General features: G+C 40.0%; 1 protein-coding gene across 9 annotated transcripts in view; it reads left to right on the top strand.

Annotated features, from left to right (window-relative positions):
• Window positions 1-21,461, top strand: part of vav2 (vav 2 guanine nucleotide exchange factor) — a 197,300-nt gene that overhangs the window by 54,572 nt on the left and 121,267 nt on the right. For all 9 annotated transcript variants that reach the window (XM_040157774.1, XM_040157772.1, XM_040157770.1 and 6 more), the window contains exon 2: window positions 965-1,081. In XM_040157774.1, coding sequence (XP_040013708.1) covers window positions 965-1,081 — 117 coding nt within the window. The remainder of the gene's footprint in view (window positions 1-964; window positions 1,082-21,461) is intronic.

The following is a 21,461-nucleotide window of genomic DNA, read 5'->3' as shown; positions in this document are numbered from 1 at the left end:
CTGGTGAGTAGTATCCAATGTAGAAAAGGCAGATATTGATCTGCAATAAGCTAATATTAGCTGATATATTGGCCTGGCCTGTGTTTCTCTACCAGACATGTTTAAAACACTGCAAATTACACATATTTGTCTTAACTTTTATAGATGCCAAGTATAAGACATTTTTCACACAGGATAATAAATCATGCTAAAAAATTAAGATTAAGACAGAGAATGCTGTACACTTCTGTGCGATTCCATGAGTTGTAAATGCCACTTATCTCGTGCTGAGAAAGGTTTAAAACAGATACTAAAGAATCATCTTTAATTACTGCTTGACAGTCTCTTTATCTCTAAATACCCCAAAGTGATCTGTTCTTGTTCCCTTTTTTGAATAACTGACTTCAGATGAAACCAATTTTAATTATATAGCAGCCTTTATTTAATGCTAAAGCATCAGTATTTTTCTTTCAATTGTTGTTGTTTGTCAGATTTGTGACCTGTGTCCTTTTCAGTGTGAGGTCAGTGTCTTGATCCAACAGGCCACCTTTACCCCGAGGCAGGTCTGTCCTGTTAGGCTTGTCTGAGGACACTTTGTCTGCGCTCTGATGTCAGGAGACAGGCTCTTCTGTGTCTCTCCTTATCTGGATCAGAGAGGCAGCACATCAGCCGCCGGAGCAGCAATTAGCTTGCTCAACTTATGGTGCTGAATAATCACTCGTACACCAGGAAGGGATGATATGGAGAGCCTGCCAATCCTCAAGCAGGAAATTAAATATTTACCAAAATGCTGTTGCATTGATAGGGAATATTAAACTGACTGGTGGCACATGTTTTTAATGGTAAATATTCTGGTCGTTTGATCATGTTGCTACTGCACTGGTATGAATTCAAGCTCTCCACTATCGCTGGAGTTGTGTACACAGTATTTGGTTTGAACATGTTTTTATGTTGATTTTGTCTCCACTCTGTCTCTCTTTTGTAGTTCCTGTGTTTGAAGAACATCCGGACATTTCTCAAGGTGTGTCATGACAAGTTTGGCCTGCGCAACAGTGAGCTGTTTGACCCTTTTGACCTCTTCGATGTCAGGGACTTCGGCAAGGTGAGTTTAGCATTAGACACAGGGATGGATGCTCTACTTTTCAGGCTCCAAAATACTCTGCACTTGAACTGACACTGGGATCAGCTCAAAAATTTTTGTTGCCCATAGGCTACATTCTAACTACAGCGGATGCTTAGAGACACGATGCTGCCTGTGTCCCTGATAATATAATTTAGGTCTTATGTCCTTTTGTCAGATGAAAAGCTAAGATGTGTTGTGTGGTATTTTTTTACCACATCTTTTTTTACATCTTGTTACACAGGCTGTGTTGCTGTAGTTTTATGAATTTTGTTTGACATTGAAATACATGGTTACCAAATGAAAAATTATCTTTACATAATTTTCCACAAGATATGAGTTTTTCGGCTAACAATACTGTTAGCTGTACTACTGGCTCATGTGATTTGCTTGGATTTAAAGGTACTTCAAAGTCAAATCCGCCAGTTACATTAACGTCCGTATTCTCAGATGAGCATTTGTTGTAACACTTCAGGGTCAGCAATCTCATCTCATGTCACCAAGTGGCTAGAGTTAAATTCAACTCTGCTGCGAAGATACAGTGTGAATATGTGTGTGTTGGCTCAGCAATAAAGGTGGCTGACTCACTTGCAAATCGTATTGGCTTTATGGAGAATTTTTATGGGATATTCAAATGAATTTTTGTATTTATTAAATGGGTAGTCATGAGGCCACTGCCTTTAACCAGGGGGAGGTTAGGGACATAGAATCTGAGAGGGCTACGTCCAGACCTTCCATTGGAGAGACTGCTGCTTAGAGTTTTGGCCAGAAGGTTGGCCGTGCCTGTGTTTGCGCTCGTGGAACTCAGGACGGATGCATGGAATTGCAGGTCAGATATATAATTTAAATAGGTATTTTACAGTATATGAAAACAACATATGAAATTACTGGCATTTCAGCACCAATACAAGAATACTGCGAAACACAGGAAAAGAGGTGACTGGGATATAGCATCTTTTCTTTTCACGTGACTGAAGGCTCCTGGAAAAGGTGACGTTTGATAGAGGCGGGGGAACGGATTGGCTGGTAATCCAGGATCGGCATTCACCTGTTGGCCTCTGAAAATGAATTGTTTCACTCCACTTTCTAATCCCTCTGGGCGCGGTTTGGTATGTGTTTGTGTGTGGCTACAGACAGAGAGGTGGGGAGCGGGGTAGGACAATTAGCAGGAATAGTATGATGTCATGAAATTGATGATGACAGCTGATGCCATTGTGGATTGCTGCGGTGGGTATGTTAATACTGTATCTTTTCAGTATTATTTGTACTCCAGCAGTGGGGATTACTCTGTAGGGGGTGAGATATGAATACACTGCATTACATCTGGCTCTGATTGATTACAAAGAGGATGTGTTTGCGTCATCTCCTCATTTATCTAATGTATCAAATGTAATTCAACGAATCCACTCTCCCTGCATTAGGATGAGAAGAAGGGCCGAGGAAAGATGGAGAAAGAAAAGGTGAGGGAGAAGAAAAAAGACACAAGGGCTCATTTGGCAGTTTGTAGATAAACCACAAGACGATGTCTGCGAGTCAATGAGCTTGCGGTGAACGGTATTAAAATCCAGCAGCAGTCAGAATCAATCACACAGACCCTCCATATGTCAGTTTGGAAATTGCTTTTGTATGGTCTCAGCGGTGGTGGGCTTGTCTCACCATTGATTTTCCATTAAGGCCGAACATCACATTATAATATATTGAACTGAATAGATCCCTACTAATGTGACATACATTTAAATAGCGAGAATGCCTCATAAACGTAAAATAAAAGGGGGCTGTTTTATACCTGCAGGTAGTGTCTCTTTAGCCTTTTTCTTTTACAGTTCATCACTGGATCTTTTGTTACAATGACACAAAAGTTTCTTTGTGTGCACATTCGATTGCAAACAATGGGGATTCAACTTCCGTTGTATGTATATTATGGTATGACGTCATTCTTCTCTTCTTTCCATATCATTCTTTTGTCACCCATTTACTTTCACAATACACAAGCAACAATGTAAAAATGCATGGCAAAGTGAAGCAGCTTTGGAGCTTATGAACATTTTGATGAGAGAATGCATCCTTGAGCTATTTAAAAACCCTTATAACACATACAGTACGGTATATACGGATCAAAATATTTATTTGTATAAGCCACTGCTGAAACAGATCTATTGATAGAACTTTTAATTTCAGTCATATCTACTTGTCAATTTTCTTGTATTTCTGGTGGGATATTCTATTGAATGAAACTGGATTTGAGTGGAGGGCTGGCGTTTGGAAAGTGGAACAGCCATAAGATACAGTCACACTTGATACAACTTGTGCAGTCCAGCCCTCCAAAGACACATCAGCTGACAGTTTTTGCTTGAGTGCATCCCAAAGTGCTCACTCTTGCATTGTGATTGGAATACCAAATTTTCCGGAGACAGCCAGTCTTGTCACAGCGGTGGTTAAGGCAATTCAAAAGTAAAGTAAAATAGCAGTCATACATAATGTGTACATGCCGTAACCAATTTATCACCTTTATCTTTAAAATGCCACAAAGCCAAACATTGGCTGTTACATGCTGGTACATGCTTCTTTAGTATGACGATTTTCTGCCTTTTTGTGTTTATATCATTTCCCTGGGCTGCTGGTCAGACAACAGTTGACAGACCTCACGTTGGACCCTTGAAAATTCTAATGACATCCTGTGCGGCTGTCTGACTCTCCTCACGGTCGCTCATTTTTACGGTTCCAACTACATGTGTGTGTAATTTTTCCTTATTTTATCACCAGAGCCTAAGAGGCTATAGAAACCCTAATATTATAGCTTAAGCTTAGAGTGATTGTGCAGAGGGTTGAACCAAATGCAGACCAAACACATATATCAAAAATTACTCATCAGTTTGTCATCTTTATCATGGAATTTTTTTGGTTAGTCAGTTAGATAGTTTATCGCCCAGCTCTTCTTAGTGGTAGTCCATGTGTTAACATTGTTGTTTCTTCAAATGTTTTTACATATTGTAAAGAACAAGAGAGGACAGGAGAAAACAAAATAGAATAAAAAGGAGAAGCAGAGCAGATTTCTCAGTAGATGAAAAGGTGGAATTCTCAGTGGAACACGGTGGAAAGGAGGGAGGACAGAAGGTTTAGATAGCAGCTGCCTCTATAAACATTAATCAGCCCCTATCTACCTTTGTTACCTCCACACTGTCTGCCAGGGGCCCCAGAGTTCATCTCCCCTGGCCTCTGATCACCATCTCTCCCTCTAATGACGCCTTTTCCTGGGTCACAGGCCAGTGGAGACGTAGGGGCCAAATGGGCAAAATGCTAAAAAAAAAAAAAAAAAGTAATTGCCCCCTCAGAACCTCCCGCTACCCTTTCCAGTGAGGCCGGTAATGAAACAGATGGAGCACATATCCTGCTTGATGTCCTCTACTGATTTTTATTTTCATTAATTAACTCATTTCAACCAGGAATACCCTTTGCCATATACGGCTTGAGCTAGTGCTCCCCTGTTGTGTTCTCTTTTCGCAGGGGGAGAAACTAGCTGTACTGCGTGGTCTCACGCACATATCACCACACTTCTCTTCTTTGCACCCTAACCCATCCCCCATCATTAGAAATTCATTACGACATCATTAAACCAATGAAATACAGCTTATTACAGTAGACCCCAGAGAACGTTTTTATTTAAACACCTCCCTCCATCCGAACCCAACCGCCTCGTTTCCTTTCTCCCAACCTATTTTAATTAGCCACCAAAGGAACATTGCTGTCATTAAAATGAACATGGCAATCAGTTTATTTGGCTGTTGCCATGATTAGCATAATTAGCCTGCACCTGTTAGCCATCTATCAACAGTTTGGTGATGTTACGTCTGTGACTGGAGAGCAGTGAAGGAAGGAAGCTTTCTGACAGATTTGCCATCTTCATTAAAGGGAATAGCGTCATTCATTTGAAATGCAGGCAGTGTTGCTTGCATACATTTCTATCTCATCTAAACAGCCTTGGAGTCATGACTGACTGACTCGTGAAGTGTCAGAGCCGTTCAAGGGATGCTCATTGACTTGATTGTACAGTGTCAAGGTGAATGGTATTTGTTTGTGTGCTGCATTTGAATAGAAATTGGCCCCTCAATGCAGGCTCTCTGTTTATATGAAACAGCTATGGTTCATGCTCAGGTGACATCGGGCAAAATTTCCAGCAAACTCAAAGTGATGAGTTGTATGTGTGTTTGTGAGCTTTTCGATCTTCGCAGCTAAATTGTCCTCCATATAACTGAGAAATTGAAGTGGCAGTTTTTGCCCTAGCTACCATGAATGAGTGACTTTGTGTTCTTTGGATGATTTCTGATATTTTATTCAGAAATGGGCTTGGCATCACTACCTGTAATCAGTTTAGTGCAATGTGGAAGACACAAAACACACCTTGAAACAGATGGAGGGTACTATTGCAAAGGAAACTCAGCACAAACACACACCAGTCCCCTGATTTAATTTGTGCCAACTGCTCCCTTTTCAGCTGCTTTTTCTTTCGTTCTCACTCCCACCCCTATCTATCGCTCCCCCTTCCTCAGTGTCCTAGTCTCTCCACTCATTCATCTCACAGCCACTCTCAGTGTGAGTATGTTGTGATAAGAATGAGCCAGCGGCAGATGAGCCATCATTGCGTCAAGACGGTGTGATTGCCATTGGTCGGCAGTGTTTGATTACCCTCTGTGCTGCTCTGAATACTATGCACACTGAATCCCTGCTCCTTTCATTTCCTTCCTGCCCTCTGTGGCTGAAAATAGCTAGTTGCTCAGCATCCACGCCCAGTGCTACTAACATCTGGAACGTGCCTCAACCACAGTTGGCCCGCTTGCCTGAATGCTATTCACTGAAGTAGGTTTTAACCTCAGCCCCAAGCTCTCAGCCTGGCCCTGTGCTCATTTGTTCTCACTATATGAACATTCTCAAACATACAAAATACATTAAACCTTTGAACTCTTTGCTGTCTTTTGTTGGTTTTCAAGGTATTCACAGGCTTGTGGCATGTCTTAGAAGGCAAGTCACACATTGTTATTTTAAGGAGAAGTTAGGCTACACAGAAATACCATCATTTTGTGGTACTGTACATGTTGTAGGAGGCTTTTTATGATTTTTTGATACAATTTGAAATCATTTGGGTTTTTTGTGTTGATGTCCTGTAAAATCCAATACAAAGTAAATACCTATATTTGAATGGATAAAGGAAAATGTGATTACTCCAGGATTATAAAAACACTTTGAGCAGAGGTGCCTTATTATTGTCACAACATGTATTGATAATATAAAATTTTTTTTATAGATTTTATCCCTCCAGTTTCTTGTTCTTTTTTAAATTTCCAAATGTGATGTAAACAATGAGTCAGTGAGTTAACAGCAGGCTACACCTAAGGCCTGTTATGATACTATTTTTCATACTATAGAAAAAGTCTGAGTTTGTATATTGAGGCAGGACATTTATAAAGAAACTTGCTCCTGTTACACTTCCTGTTATAAGACAAATTTTATAAGGCTGCTCAAATTTTTAAAGCTAGGATTCTTCATGTTACCTTGCCCTTCTGAGTGGTTGGAAGAAGTTTTTTGCAAAATATGATGTTTACATTTTTCAGCACATGTCACTGGAATAATATAAGATCCTTTTTTTTTTTTCTTTCTTTTTTATTGAATTTATTTTGAATATAAGGATATTGTCCCTGACAGGCTGACAAAGCTCCTTGAGAATAAACTCTTATCCCAGTGCGTATCAAATCAAATGCTTTAGTTTTTTTCTAAGCAAAGTATATTCCATGTTCTTTAGTATCCCAAATTTTACATACAAAACATATACCTAGGTAATAGAATGTGAGCCACTGTTACAGATTAAACTACTTAACATCATACAAAGAAATTAAAATTAGCTTCACCTTGAGGAGCTGCAATGATAATGAAATACTGCTGATATGCAATGCATCAGTAACATAATGCAACAATTGTACTTACAATAGAGTATTCTTACATTGTAGTATTGCTGCTTTTTCTGCTTATCCCCCAACAACACATCCCTTGATCCGAGATTACACCCAGTGCTTCCCTCAGAGACAATTTGTCTCCATAACCCTCTCTGAAATCACTTCCTCCTGCTTCCGCAGGCATCCCTATCCCTGTGCCCTCTTGCCTCACGTCCTGTCCATCACGACACCCCAACTTCCAGTTTTACATAAAGCTTCCGAGAGACAATCAATAATTCATTCCAAATGCCACAGCGCTGATGATAATTCTCCTGACATAAATTATAAATGGGAACTTCCTCCCTCTTCCTGTGTTTAGACCCCCTTCCATCTCTCCCACCCATGCTGCACTCCCATCACCTCATTATACCTGCAGCTCGTTACTGTGATACCCGTGGAAACAGGTGGTTTCTGAGCAATGGGTTGTCATCCAGGATGCTGTCTGTGCTGGTTCTCGGCTTCGGGAGGCTGACTGTTGGAAAACTAAGTGCGGCCGCTGAGTTCACAATTACGGTGACAATAGAGATGAGGTGTGATGGACTGATGATGGCATCGAATCTTTTTCAGCCCCTAACAGTCCACAGTGTAGCCTGGTTTGCATGACGAATGAGCAACAGCTTTAGATCAAGATTACTTAAAATGTGTAATTTGAGAGAAAGCCATCTGGACTTCCTCCAGCTGTTCCGTGCCCACCTGCTCTGTAGTTTGACTTTTTTGTTACGCATGAGTGTCCCATTCTATTGGAGTGCATTAGTATCAAGAAGGAGAAGAAGTTTGCAAATTTTCTCTTAATGAAAATGAATCTGTTTTTTGTAATTATGATGTATATATTTAAAATGGTGATTCATTACAAGGTAAAGGTCTCATGTTTATAATATTATGATATAGTTTTCTCATTTTATGAGATGTTAAATCATAATTATCAGATACAAAAATCATGATTACAAGAACATGTCTATTTTTTGTCCCCATGTTTCTGTACTTTTCTTTTAGTCTGCCGCAGTAAAACTATTCTACTGCTGAAACTGAAGAACCAGTCCTTTCCCACGTCAGTAAACACTCTGTATTTTTCACCCTCCACTTTATTTTGCTACCATTTTCACTCTGAGAGCCTTGTACAACAGTGTCATTTAAATCAACCAGAAGAGAGACAGAGGGAGGGGAAAAGCAGAAAGTGATGACCTGTATAAAAATCATTTATTGAACTTTTATATCCCAGTGCAGTCTTGGGTAGCAGTTAATGTTACTATCTGCTGCTAGACAAACTGATGGACTGAGACAATGCAATTTGGCACAGGCTCAGTGCTCAGCCTGGCTCTTTGAAGTTTCTTAGCTCACTGTTGTGTGGCGCTGAGTACCCAAAATGCTACTGAGGTGTGATCACAACCCTCTCTCGCCTTTGGATTGTGAGTCAGTGGTCACTGCAGGTTGTGTCCCTGTTGCTAGGGTGGTGTCTTTGGAGCGCTGCGGGACTAAGGCGGTGGTATAAAGAGGAGGAGCCCCCACACAGGGAGAGTCTCTGAATTCCTTGCAGCTGATGTGAGCTCTCATTATTTCTCCCTCCCGATTGCTCCCTCCAAGGCCCCACAGGCGCAGCTATGATGGACAGGTACATTCTCTGAGGAATCACTGGCATGAAAAAAGAAGAAAATCACCAAAAAGAGTCTGGCCTCAATCATTTTTTCATTGCATAGGGATTACTCTCATATAGAGCTGAAAGGCAAACCCACTCAGCTCATAAATCATACTTATTGTGGGCAAATTTGAATTTGCATTTCAGTGTACACTTTGGATTATGTAACGATACCCTATTTGCTCTCAAAATGATGATATTTCCCCCGAACCTTAATTTTGTTATGTTGTAAACAATGGCTCAGCACTTTGCCCAAGATATTATTTTAGGAGACATTTGGCACACAGGCCACAGAATGTCGAGGTAGCTTTGCAGGATCATCGGAATAAGCTGCTTTTCGAAAACCATGATTAAATCATGAGAGTTACCAAATGGCAGAGTGTCTGTGAGAGATATTCAGTCATCCAGGTCACAGTTATCATGGTCCCAGGTCTGAATTGAAGAAGCCTCTTGGATGAAAAATTAAACTTCTTCAAGATCTACAACCAAGTCCAGTTGCCCTCGACTCAACTCACGTTAAATGAATCATCTGGCAAAAAAAACAAAAAGCAAAAACTAAACAAAAAAAAAAGGATAGATTGCACAGGCTTCTCTCTGAATTACATCTGAATATTTTCTGTGTTCTAGATGATTGAGTTTTTTGCTGTAGGGCACTTCCAGCATTGCTATTAAGTGGTAAGAGCAGACAGATTTCTAGTATTAGAAGCCACAGTTAGGAAGGGGGGCATTGCCAGTTACTGTAGTTGCACCCTACAACTGATAATGGACCATGTGTTCACTGACAGTGAACACATGATCAGCCAGTCATTAGGTTTGGATCCTAACAGAGCCAAACCAGAAGTCTTAGCTTTGTGGACATGATTGTAAAGTTTCAATGTGAATATTTCCAGAGATAAGACGGCACATCATGTGAACCTTACATCCCAAGACTGTGTCAAAACTGCATGCTGCATATGAATCACAACCACGTGTCGATGATTTTGTGTCTTTTCAATGGCGAAAGACAACATGAGGTGCTCTTGAAGATTACTCTCCCTCTAGGTTCAAATGTGGTGTTTGTGGACATTTGTGTCCCAAATGCTACTCAGAAGTGCAGAAGCTCATCGAAGCCGTTAAAAAGAAAAGAAAAGCTGTGATTGGTGTTGTGACAGCTTCAGGGACTGCTTAAATAACAACAAAAAATAAAGTCACACATTTTTGGTAAAACAATAGGAAAACATGCCTCACATTCAGTCTGAGCATAAAGAAAAAAGTATAATGACTACAAGTCGAGCTGGACCATAACTCAGGATTATCACGGATTTTCAGTGGAATCATTCACATATTGTTTTGAAATGTTATCATATTTTTTAGATTTCTGGTGTCCAAACCAATTGTTTTTGACCTAAAATTTCATAAAATTAGTCTATGAATTTTTTCTCATACAAATGAATGGTTTCGTGTAAGCACTGCATTGCTGTCGACATCAGTTTGATTGTTTTATATGTGATTTCTACACATTTACCATTGAGATTGGGAAATTCCCTTTACATTTTGGGACATTGACATTGCCCAGCCCTAACTACAAGAGAAGAAGACATGTTGGAATTTTATATCTGTTGAAGATATTCTACTCTTAAGTTTTTAACTGTGCATTGAAAAACATTTGCCTTTTTGGTATGTTTTGTGAAGTAAAATTTGAATCTGTAATGTTCCAAAGTTGAAGTTTTAATGGTTATCAACATATCACTTCCTGTCACTACAAAACAGTAAAGTACGATGATTTCTGGTATGTATTTTGCCAAAATTGTGCACTGCCGCCATTAGTACATATTGTATACTTTGTAACATTTGCACTGCAGGCGGCAAGAATCAGGACACAGCTCAGGTTTCACTCTGCTTTCATTCAACTTTGCTGACATGTCCTTGAGCAATCACTTGAAACTCTCACAGCTCCAGCGATGCTGCATTGAGGCTGACACTGACCTCTGACTTCTGGGGACAACAGTGTAAATGTTCCCCTCAGTCCTCCACAGGGTATAAACTGCAGATGAGCAAAGCACACAGAAACCAATTACCGAACATTATGGTTATAATAACTTTATTCCATATCCGCCCTGTAGTTTGAGTTGATCCCAGAAATGCAGGATTATCACATGCTCTGACCATCGATTACTGGGTCAAATATGAAAGAACGCAGAAGTGGAAATAACCCCTTTACTGATTTGGAATATTGTCTAATGCTATAGCGCTGACTACTATGTCATTTATTAAATTTGTCAAATTTGTCATGGATTTTTATCCAGTCCAGTTCATCAACAGTAGCACATCAAAGTGCTGGATGACACACACAAACACACACAAACACATACACTGCAACCCAGGCCCATAAAGTCTCTGTTGGAGCCACTACTCCCTGATTTCTCCTATAAAAGGGCTGTAAAATGGAAATTAGACTGAATGGATGACATGGTCTCTCATTACCCGCTGCATGTATAATAGAAAGTTCTAACAACACATTTGAGTTTGATGGCAACGGACTGATATCAGCAAGAGGCTCCAGCCCCCTTACCTTTTACAGATCCTATTAATCCATCCTCTTCCTCCTCCTCTACCAACCCTTTGCCAGATTCCGCATGATATGGTCCTCACCACTTCATTTTCCCACCCTTTCCTCACATCATACTCTCATTGTGTATCTCTCTCTCTCTCTCTCTCACCAGATATCATGTTCTCACTTTTCTTTCTCACCCGTGATCCCTCTTGGTTATGATGATTGTGTTTTTACCTTGTGTTCAGCATGGTACACGGTAATTTGATACGGCTGATAAAAAGCTAGCAGCCAGGATCTTTATGTGCGGTGCTGGGTAGCATGCCAGGTGTTATAAACGCCCCCTGCGGTGGACACTAAACTGGTGCCCTCTTCCGTGCTTCCATTCGTTTATTTCCCAGCAGGTGCCTCGTAGCAGGTAGTAATGATGCACAGCCCTTAGGTGGTCAATGGGGTGGACTGCCTGATGGGTAGGTAAAGGTAAAACTTTGCCCATTTAAAGGAACACCAAAAATATTTTGGATTGGTGTTGATAGATGCAATAAGTGCAGAAAAAGGTAAAAAAGAACACGGAAAATGGGAGTGCTTAGGTCACTACCTAAGCATTCCCATTTTCCATTTTCCCTGTCAGTAAATTAAGAAAAATGAATATGTATTATTTTTGATTTGTACCGACTTTCAAGAAAAACTAAAATGATCTTTTAAGGAATACATAGAACCCACTTTTTGATGTATTATTTTTAGGCAAATATTGATATTTATGCTCAGGATGTTTAAAAATGATCAATTTCATATATAAACTTTATTATCAAAGATAACAGTATAACAGCAACGTAGAGAAAGTCATGTTAAAACTTTCATTTTGATTGTTGTGCATTTAGTAATGGACATTTAATATTATGAAGAAATACCACCTTATCAATTGCTTTAAGTCAAATAGACTAGAAGTGGTTCCAATAAAGCATTTATGCCTGCATCTTACTGCCAACACACATGCTGATACTGATATATCTGTGATATTGGCTGATCATATCACGCTGCCAGTGTATTGATCAATCTCTACTAATAGATTGATTTAACTGAGTTTAACCCAAATCCTTTTCCAGTGCATTGGAACAGTTTCTCAGTTTCTCGGTGTAAGAGTTCGCAGCATTGTACAGTGACCAAAGTCAGAATACACTTCCAGGAACAGAGAGTGAAAACAAAATGGGAACAATACAGGGGGGAAGAGCCACAGTCACGAAAAAATAGATGTAGTGAAAAAACAGATGATCAGCACTGCAAACATTTTCTTAAAAAAATCTGTAAATAATGAGTACTATTTATCAAATGATGTAGCTGTATTTGAGTGCAGACTGACACTTCCAGACTTGTTTTCTTTCTGGAGGCAAAGAGTGGCCATTTCTGACATTTTCTCCAACCTCTGACTTGGTGAGACGGTCTCCTAAATATAATACTTGTGCTTGGCTTCATGTGTATGTGTGCGTGTGTGTGCATGCCTTACCCCCATGCTGTGCGCCGTCTGCCTCCGCTGCAATTACCAGCAGAGAGAGCGCCCATATAGCTACCTGCTCATCATACACGAGCCAGAGCCCAGCCCTGGACAAAGCACATACAGTAGCTCCTGCCAGAGACTGCATTATGGAGATTAGGGTGAAAGCCTGACAAAGAGGTATGGGGAGGTGGAGGGAGTCAGGCGGGATGAGAGCACCGAGACTCAAGGAAGGAAAATTAGTTTGCTTCTGGATGCTCCCCTGAGGCTCAAGGAGAAGGGGAGAGAGAGACAGAGGGATTAGGAGAGGGAAGAAGAGGGAAAGACAGAGGGAGACAGACAGAGAGTGAGGGGCAGAAAAACGAATAATCCTGCGGAGACAAGTCAAGCTCACAGAGGTCTGGAGCAGTTCTGAACTGAGTAGAGTAGAAAAACTAACTAATAATCCTAATCATCAGTGAAGTCATTGGATAAAGTATAAATGCCATACATTCTCTAGCCTCTCAGATGTGCAAATTTGCTGCTTTTCTCCATTTTGTATTGTTTTAAATTTTTCTGTCACAATAATTTGACATTTTATGGAACAAATTCTTAATGGATTAATTGGATTATCAATAAGTAATGAAAATATGTTTTTATTTTTATTTTTTTTTATTTGGCCTCAAAAAAAAACTTTTTGAACCCAATTTTGTACTGGGGTTTCTCCAGATGTGACTGAGCTTGATCAGTCATCTGACTATGTAAGATTAAGACAGAAAGAGAGAGAGTGATTGAGTATCACCCACAGAGAAACAAGGGACAAAGATGTGACGCAAAGACAAAATCATTATCAGTCAGAGGTGAAGTATGTGAAAGGAGGACGAATTTTGGAAAAGAACAAAGTACGAGGCAGAAAGGGAATAGACAAAGCAATAGACAAGCTAATGGCAGAAGATTAAAATAAGAGCATAAAAAAAAAGATTAAAAAATGCTAGGGTACATAATGGAGACGAAGAAAAGACGCAGATGATGAAGACTGACATTGCTGTCAATCCTATTGTAGTGGGAGTGCGTTCAGCCAGCTAGGTACCTTAGTGCCCTTTGTAATGAAGGTGAGTGGTTTCACTGCAGTCAGTGGCTGGGAGGATAGTAAGCTAATGGCCAGACTGGGCCTGTGTCAGCCTAAATGGCCACAATCAATAATCCCCTCAGTTTCGCCCTGAGAGGTCTGGAGCCTGAGCTGCAATGATGCACGTGGTGCTGAGGTGTGTATGTGTGTGTGTGTGTGTGTGTGTGTGTGTGTGTGTCTGTGTGTCTGTGTGTCTGTCTGTGTGTGTGTCTATGTGTCTTTCTGTGTATTCATTTTTCGTTATGTATTGCATAAATATTTCCTTCAAGTTTAAGGCCACTGATTCCCAACCTGTGGTTCAGGATCCCCCAAGGGGTCCTTTTTTTTTTTTCCCAGATTTTTCTATAATCTTTACTTTTTTTTCGCCCCCTTTGAATTACTAGAAAGTTACATTGTACCTGCCCGCGCCTCAAAAAATTCTGCAAATGGAATTTAGGAATGACAAAATAACTTGTTACTGTAATGAAGGGCTTGTAAATAGACAAGTTTGAGTTGCAGTTACCAAATATTTTTAAAGCCTAGTAAATAGTGATTTATAAAAAAAAAAATGTTATTAAAGGGGAATTCCACCAACTTTTCACATCAGAGTGGAACTACTGCTTTTGGCATAAACCCTCCAAAGATGGCTCCCAGTGCAGTATCCATTATAACTCTGCAGTCAGACTTTTACTGTTGTCGAAATTCTTGTTCGGGTTGTTTATGCGCTCCAATTTCTTCTTGGATAGAGAATCATCTGTTAGGTTCAGCTTAACAGTGGGATTTGTGGGAAGCGGCAAAAAGGTGCCAAGCTGTGCACAACATTAAAAGCCATAGTAAAATTGCCGGCTGCCCACACCTGCAGCACTGCTCCAGAATGGACAGCAGAGTGTTTTTAGAAGGCCAACACACTCGCACTCGCACACACACAGTGAAGACTTTGTTAGTCTGCTGGCACAGTTAGGCTTCCTGGTACAGCTTGTTTCCACCCTGACTAGAACAGTGTGGCCGTTGTGTGTGTGGTTGCAGCTTTGTGTGGACACAGGCATGCAGTCAGTAGTCACACTGGATTGTATTCATTATAGAGAGATGGTTGTAGACTATTACTCAGCATAGTTCTCTGTCAATAGAAGAGATATGTTCTGAAATGTGATCTCCGCCATGGGAATGAAGTCACACTTGAGTCAAAAAAGATAAAATAGTGGGGAAATAAAATGAATAATGGTACTTTTACAAAACTGTCCGACACCTTAACTGATGGTTTTTTGCACTGGTTGACTAACATCAGGATATTGAAATTTCTGTTGAAATCAACAGAAATTGCTGTAGTTGAAGTTGTAAGAAGAGAAAAAAAGAAATGGTTGAGAAGTTTGTGATGCTTGGCTGCAAGCCACATTTTCTTCAAGAAAGATAAAACAATTTGAAGTTAAATAATGGTAATCCATAAATTTGAAGTCTTTTGAATGGAGGTCTAAAGGAGGAAAAGATACCATGAACACCATCCAAACCCTGAAAGTTTTATGTGACATGGAAACAAAGGAAACCCTGCTCCACTGAATTTTGTAGCAGCAGTGGGACACATTATAAAGCTACTAAAGTAACTATGGAGCTTCCCTGAAGCCAAGTCTTTGCCACACACACATTTTTTTTTTTTTTTCTGTGCCGCACTGCTCTGCTGGCAGTTTAATACATCACCTCCTCCTTCTGGCTTTTCCAATATCACTTGGTTCTGTTGTTTTCAAAAGGTTTTCTGAGCTCAGTCTGTGCTGCACTGAGGGATGTTTAACGGCATCTGAAAAGCCTGGATCATTTTTTTTTTTTTTTTTTTTTCCCCTTTTTGGGCTGTTGTGGGTTGAGCATGGCTCCCAGAAATGGAAAATCATTCTTACGCAGAAAGCCTTATGGTCCATAGAGAGTTGCTTCCTCTTTCTCCCAGTGTGAAAGCACTGGCATTGATCTTGCACCCCAGGTGTCTGCACTGCACAAGTTGTAGCCAGAGCTGAGACATGGGATGACTCTATGGTCCTTAAACACAGGGGCTCACATATACACAGAGTGTGTGTCACAAAACTAGAATGCCCCACATGCAGACATACTGTACACACATTAAGTAGCTTGACTTTATTCTGCTGAATTCATATGTTCACATACACACACACATTCACTTTCTGACTTTTTATTGCTTATGACACAACAAATTTGACTCAAGTGACTTCAGCTGAAGAGACCATGATGTCTTTAGCCTGAAGTATGTGTGTGTGCATGTGTGAGTGTGTGTGAGTCTGTGTGTGTGTGTGTGTGTGTGTGTGTCAGTGTGTGAATAGCCAGTAAAGGACTCTTTGTCACAGTGTGAGTCAGCCAGTACTGGTGTATAGTGAGCTTATAGACACAGTAACAAGGGAGATGAATATATTGCCATTCGACACCATGTGGCAGTAAAGAGGAAGCTGAAACTGGAAGGAAAAGCAATTAACACTGATGTCATCTTTCGGGACTGAAAAAACCCGAAAAAGGCATTTGACTATGATACCGTGTATCCTCTTCCAAAAAATGTGACTGCGCAGGAGAGTATTACAACGTCATTCTCAATATATTATTTATTCAGTTATCTATTTAATTATTTACACAAGAGAATGCAACATACTGTTGGATATCCATTTCTCAATACAGAATAGCAAATTTTACATTCTTTAAACGCGATTTTAAAGGGATGGCTCACCCCTTCGGTCCAGACAGAAATGCCTCACAAACTATTGGATTGCCATGGACTTTGGTGCAGACATTCGTGCTCCATACTGCATGAGTAATGACTTTTGTGATCCCCTGACTTTTCCTCTAGTATCATAATTAGGTCAAAAACGTGTCCACTGTTTTGGTTCATGACCAAATATATCAACATCTTAGTATTGTGACTGTGAGCACCTTAGCATGTTGATGTTAGCATTTAGCTCTCCCTGCTGCGCCTAAGTACGACCTCACAGAGACACCAGCATGGTTGTAGACTCTTTTGTTCAAAACACAGTTAACTCAAATCTCTTCCATCTCTCAAGATTAATAGCTGGTCCTAACCAATTTCAAAGTAAAGCTACCGTTGACCTTAACGTATTCTTCCATGAACTGAAAATCGTATTCTAGAAAAATACACTTTTTGAGAACAAATGCAATCTTTAAATCAAGTTCCTCATTTAACCCTCTCAGGCTTAGTTTACAAAAAATAAAAAGTCTTCCTTTCTAAAAAAGAGTTGTGCGACTTATATGTTTTTTATGGCCTGAAAGTACGACAAAATGTGCCTCTGTTTTAGGGTAAGAGTTAGGAGTTTGAGTTGGGTTTAGCCCTAGGCTCCAAACTAAGCCCTAACTCTTTCTCACCATTCCCCAAATTATAGTCAAATAACAAAAACAGAGAGCAGGGGAAAGAGTCTGTTGGGTTTAGTGTTGTCTTTGTGTTCATACCCACAAGCCCTTTCAAACACTGACGCGTATCGAATCATTGCTCTACTCTTCTAAACATTTTCATTTCCCCTTTACAACAGCGTGGATACCTTTGTATTACTCAGCACTTTGATGTAAAATGCAGTGATATTTCACCTTATATGTAGAGACAATGCAGGGGAAATGAGATTATGTAATGAGATTTATGTAGCCTACAGCAATGAAGAGCTTTCAGGTTTTTCAAAGTCCTAATGTCTTGTTTCTGAGTGCGTTGCCCTCCCTCCCTCTCTCTTCTCTGTGTTTCCTGTATATTCTCCACAGCCCTTTCCCTCCCTTATCCCCCCTCTTCTCAGCTATTAAATGTGCAGCTCAACTAAAAATAGTTGAGTTAGGATTTATTTATGATGGGTTTTGATGCAAGCTGAAACTCTTTATACTTGAAAAACTTTGTGTTATATTTCTATTTTAACAACAGCTGAATATGGAAATGCTTTTCTCATGGTCTTGAAATTATGAGAATGTGCATCAGCATTGTAGAATGTAGATGGATCATTCATCGCTTATGTATATATTGCAGCTACTGCAGTATTTACTGTAGTGTCTGTATCATTAAATATTGCTGCAAAGTCATAATGCAGGTGGATAAAATAATCTGTCTGCAGGTGGAGGCAGGATAGGAGTTAGGCCCGGGTGCAGGGGCCAGGGCCCACCGCGGCTTCACCCTCGTGGGGTGCTGTGTGTCAGAAGAAGCTCCCACTTTCTGACTCACCTGCAACCCTAACTTACTGGTTTTTTTGGTCCTAAAAACCATGGGCCAGCTTTTTATATAAATATGTGCGAAATGGAGCGAAAAAGACCCAGTCAGTATTACATTTCTCTGGCCAAAATATTTTGATTTATGGTTAATGATTTGGAGATGGGTGTTGTAATATAAAGCACAGTGAGGTCTCCAGATATACCATTAAAAAAAAACCCCAAAAAAACGGCTGTGTACAAATTGTCATCCATTTTTTAAAAGGGGAAGTTCAACCAAATTACAAAATTATATATTTTCTAATTTATCCTTAGTGGCATCTAGCCATTCAGATAGTTTTAGTCTCATGTGCTGCAATTTTGAGATCCACTTCTGCCACCACTGTAAAAGAGTGGAAAAAAATGTAACTCTGTTTGTGCATCTCATAGCTTTAATAAATTACATTTAAGCATGTTAACAGCTGCTTGTCTTTCCAGTAGCCTATGGCTAATTTGAACTTTGTTCAAATATTGCTTCTTCAGAGATATTTAAAACAGGTTTGGATTGTTGATTTATTCAATTAAGAACAGCGTTAGTATAGACTGTTTTCACGTGGTATTCTTAAATTAAATTTTGCTGTCAGAAAGCCACTGTTTTTAACAAACCTGCTGTGACTTGTGTGCATAAATCCCAGTAAAATAATATGTAAAATAACAATATATGTACTTAAATTATTTTTTAAGAATTATTACAGTTGGGATTATACATTTTACAGTTGGGATTATCCTGGTGGCCTAATGGCTAAAACTCATACCGTATAACTGCAATGTTCCCAATTTGATTCTGGCTGGGGACCTGTGTTTAGCGTGCCATAGCTCTTTCTCATTTCCCATGTTTCCTATTTATATCTACATGGTCAACTATCAAAAAAAACAAAAAAACCAAAAACCAAAAATGTATTAAAAACATTACACTTGAAAAAAAACATGTCAATGCTCTCTGGTGGACACACTAAGTGCTTGCAATACTGTATCTAAATGATGTTAAACATATCATTGCTGTATCAGCCGACATATATGCCCATAATATACACTCACTGAGCACTTTATGAGGAACACCATACTTATACATGGTAGGGCCTTGCTTGGTTCTAAAAACGGCCTCAGTTCTTCATGGCATGGATTCCACAAGATTTGTCAGCTGCTCATTCATGCCGCCAATCTCCCGTTGCACCACTTCCCAAAGATGTTCTGCTGGATTCAGATCTGGGGACTGGGAGTCCACTGAAATTCACTGAACTCATTGTCATGTTCAGAAAACCACTGTGAGACGACTTTTGCTTTGATACATGGTGCATCATCATGCTGGAAGGAGCCATTAGAAGATGGTAAAATGTGTTCATAAAAGGGTGCACATGGTGAGCAACTATACTCAGATGGGCTGTGGCATTCAAATGATGACTGAGTGATATTAAGGGGCACAAAATGTGCCAAGAAAACATTCCCCACTCCATCATACCACCAACACCAGTCTGGACTGTGATACAAGGCAAGTTGGGTCCATGAAATCATGCTGTTGACGCCAAATTCTGACCCTACCATCTGTGTGCCTCAGCAAAAATTCAGATTCATCAGACCAGGCTACGTTTTTCCAGTTTTCAACTGTCTAGTTTTGGTGTGCTACCAGCCTCAGATGTCTGTTCTTGGCTGACAGGATTGGAATCCGACGTGGTCTTCTGCTGTTGTAGCCCATCCGCCTAGGTTGGACGTGTTTTCTGAGATTCTTTCCTGCTCACCATAGTTTTAAAGAGTTGTTAGCTGAGTTACCGTAGCCTTTCTGTCAGCTCCAACCAATCCGGCCATCCTCCTCTGACCTCTCTCATCAACAGGGCATTTCTGTCGGCAGAACTGCTGCTCACTGGATGTTTGTTTTAAAGTTTGTTGTGTGTGAAAATCCCAGGAGATCAAGCAGTTTCATAAATACTCCAACGAGCCCGTCTGGCACCAACAATAATGCCATGGTCAAAGTCAGTAAGATCACATTTTTTCACCCATTCTGATTTGATGTGAACGTGAAGCTCCTGACCTGTATCTGCATGATTTTATGCATTGCATTGCTGCATTATGATTGGCTGATTGGATTATTGCATGCAGGTGTATAGGTGTTCTTATTAAAATGCTCGCTGATTGTATAATATTGGCCAGTGAATTCATATAGCTCTGTTTCCATGTTTTCCAAATGGCCATTTGGGAAATAGAACAGATTTAAACCAAAACCATTTGTTATAACTATGTAATGTAACAGTTTATGTGTTAATGTCCCACCTTATGAACTATACTGCAGTTTGATTTTAGTTTCCAGAAATATCTAATTTTCCAGAGCTGAAAATCCATTTGCTCTTGATAGGAGAAATGAGAAATAATGTACTCGTCCGGACTGCATTATAGGTATATATTGTGCTTTGAGGAATGAGTCACAATATGGTGATTTTTCACTTTGTGTGAAGTTTTAATATCATAGAACTCATTTACTGCATGCTGCATGATGTGGAGCGAGGTTCTACTACGTCATTTTTCATGTCTGGGATACAGGGACAGGTATTAAAACCGAATACAATTCTGGCTTCATTTTACGAGTGTATGTATTTAACCTAAGATTCAAGTAATGTTAAAAGTTCATGTAGTATATTTTTTCATGGTAGTTAATATAGCAAATACTCATACAGTAACTATAAATTGGCAATAGATTTTGACACGTTCCCCCACCCGTACCAAAAATTTATCAAACATGCAAACTGAGGCAGATATTAAATTTAGAATTATGTTAACCTTAAAACCCCCCATCACTCAGTCTGAGGGTTTTTTAATTATGATAGTGTTTCAGGGGTGGGAAACGGATTAGTTACATTTACATGCTGATATGCTAGAGAGTCATCATTCTAATAATGTCGGTTACTATCAGCTCTTTCTCGCTGAGGATGTTGGGTGCTTTAGAGGACAGCGACACGGACCTCAGTGACAGTGACAAGAGACAAAGCGACAGCGTGCATCTCAGGCCGGCGCAGATTTACATTGCAGTTTCTTCCTCTTCTGCTCCTCCTTTTCACTTCTCTATCTCCTCCTACCCCGGGCTCCTGACCTTAATAGCAGCCTCTTTCCTGTGTGACTAGGAGATATATAATCCAATAAGCACAGCGCTTTGCCTGTGGCTGGGACCACCGCATACACACAACTGCAAGAAAAGGCACAAAAACACACACACACATGCTCACGCAAACAAGAGCGTGTGGAATGGCTCATCAAGCTGATGTGTGAGCGCTTTCTTAGCACTGTGTACACGTCTTCTCATATGAAAGTGCTGCTCATGAGGAAAAGCTCTGCAGGGAGAGTAGATATTTTGGGGCAACTTATTTACAATTCTTTGGGATTTTAAACTCATGCAAGGAGCTGAACAGGATGTTGTCTTTGCCTCATA

Source organism: Xiphias gladius, chromosome 20, assembly GCF_016859285.1.
Source record: "Xiphias gladius isolate SHS-SW01 ecotype Sanya breed wild chromosome 20, ASM1685928v1, whole genome shotgun sequence".
In the NCBI taxonomy this organism is placed as follows: Eukaryota; Metazoa; Chordata; class Actinopteri; order Istiophoriformes; family Xiphiidae; genus Xiphias; species Xiphias gladius.
This window is presented reverse-complemented; position numbering and strand designations above follow the sequence as displayed.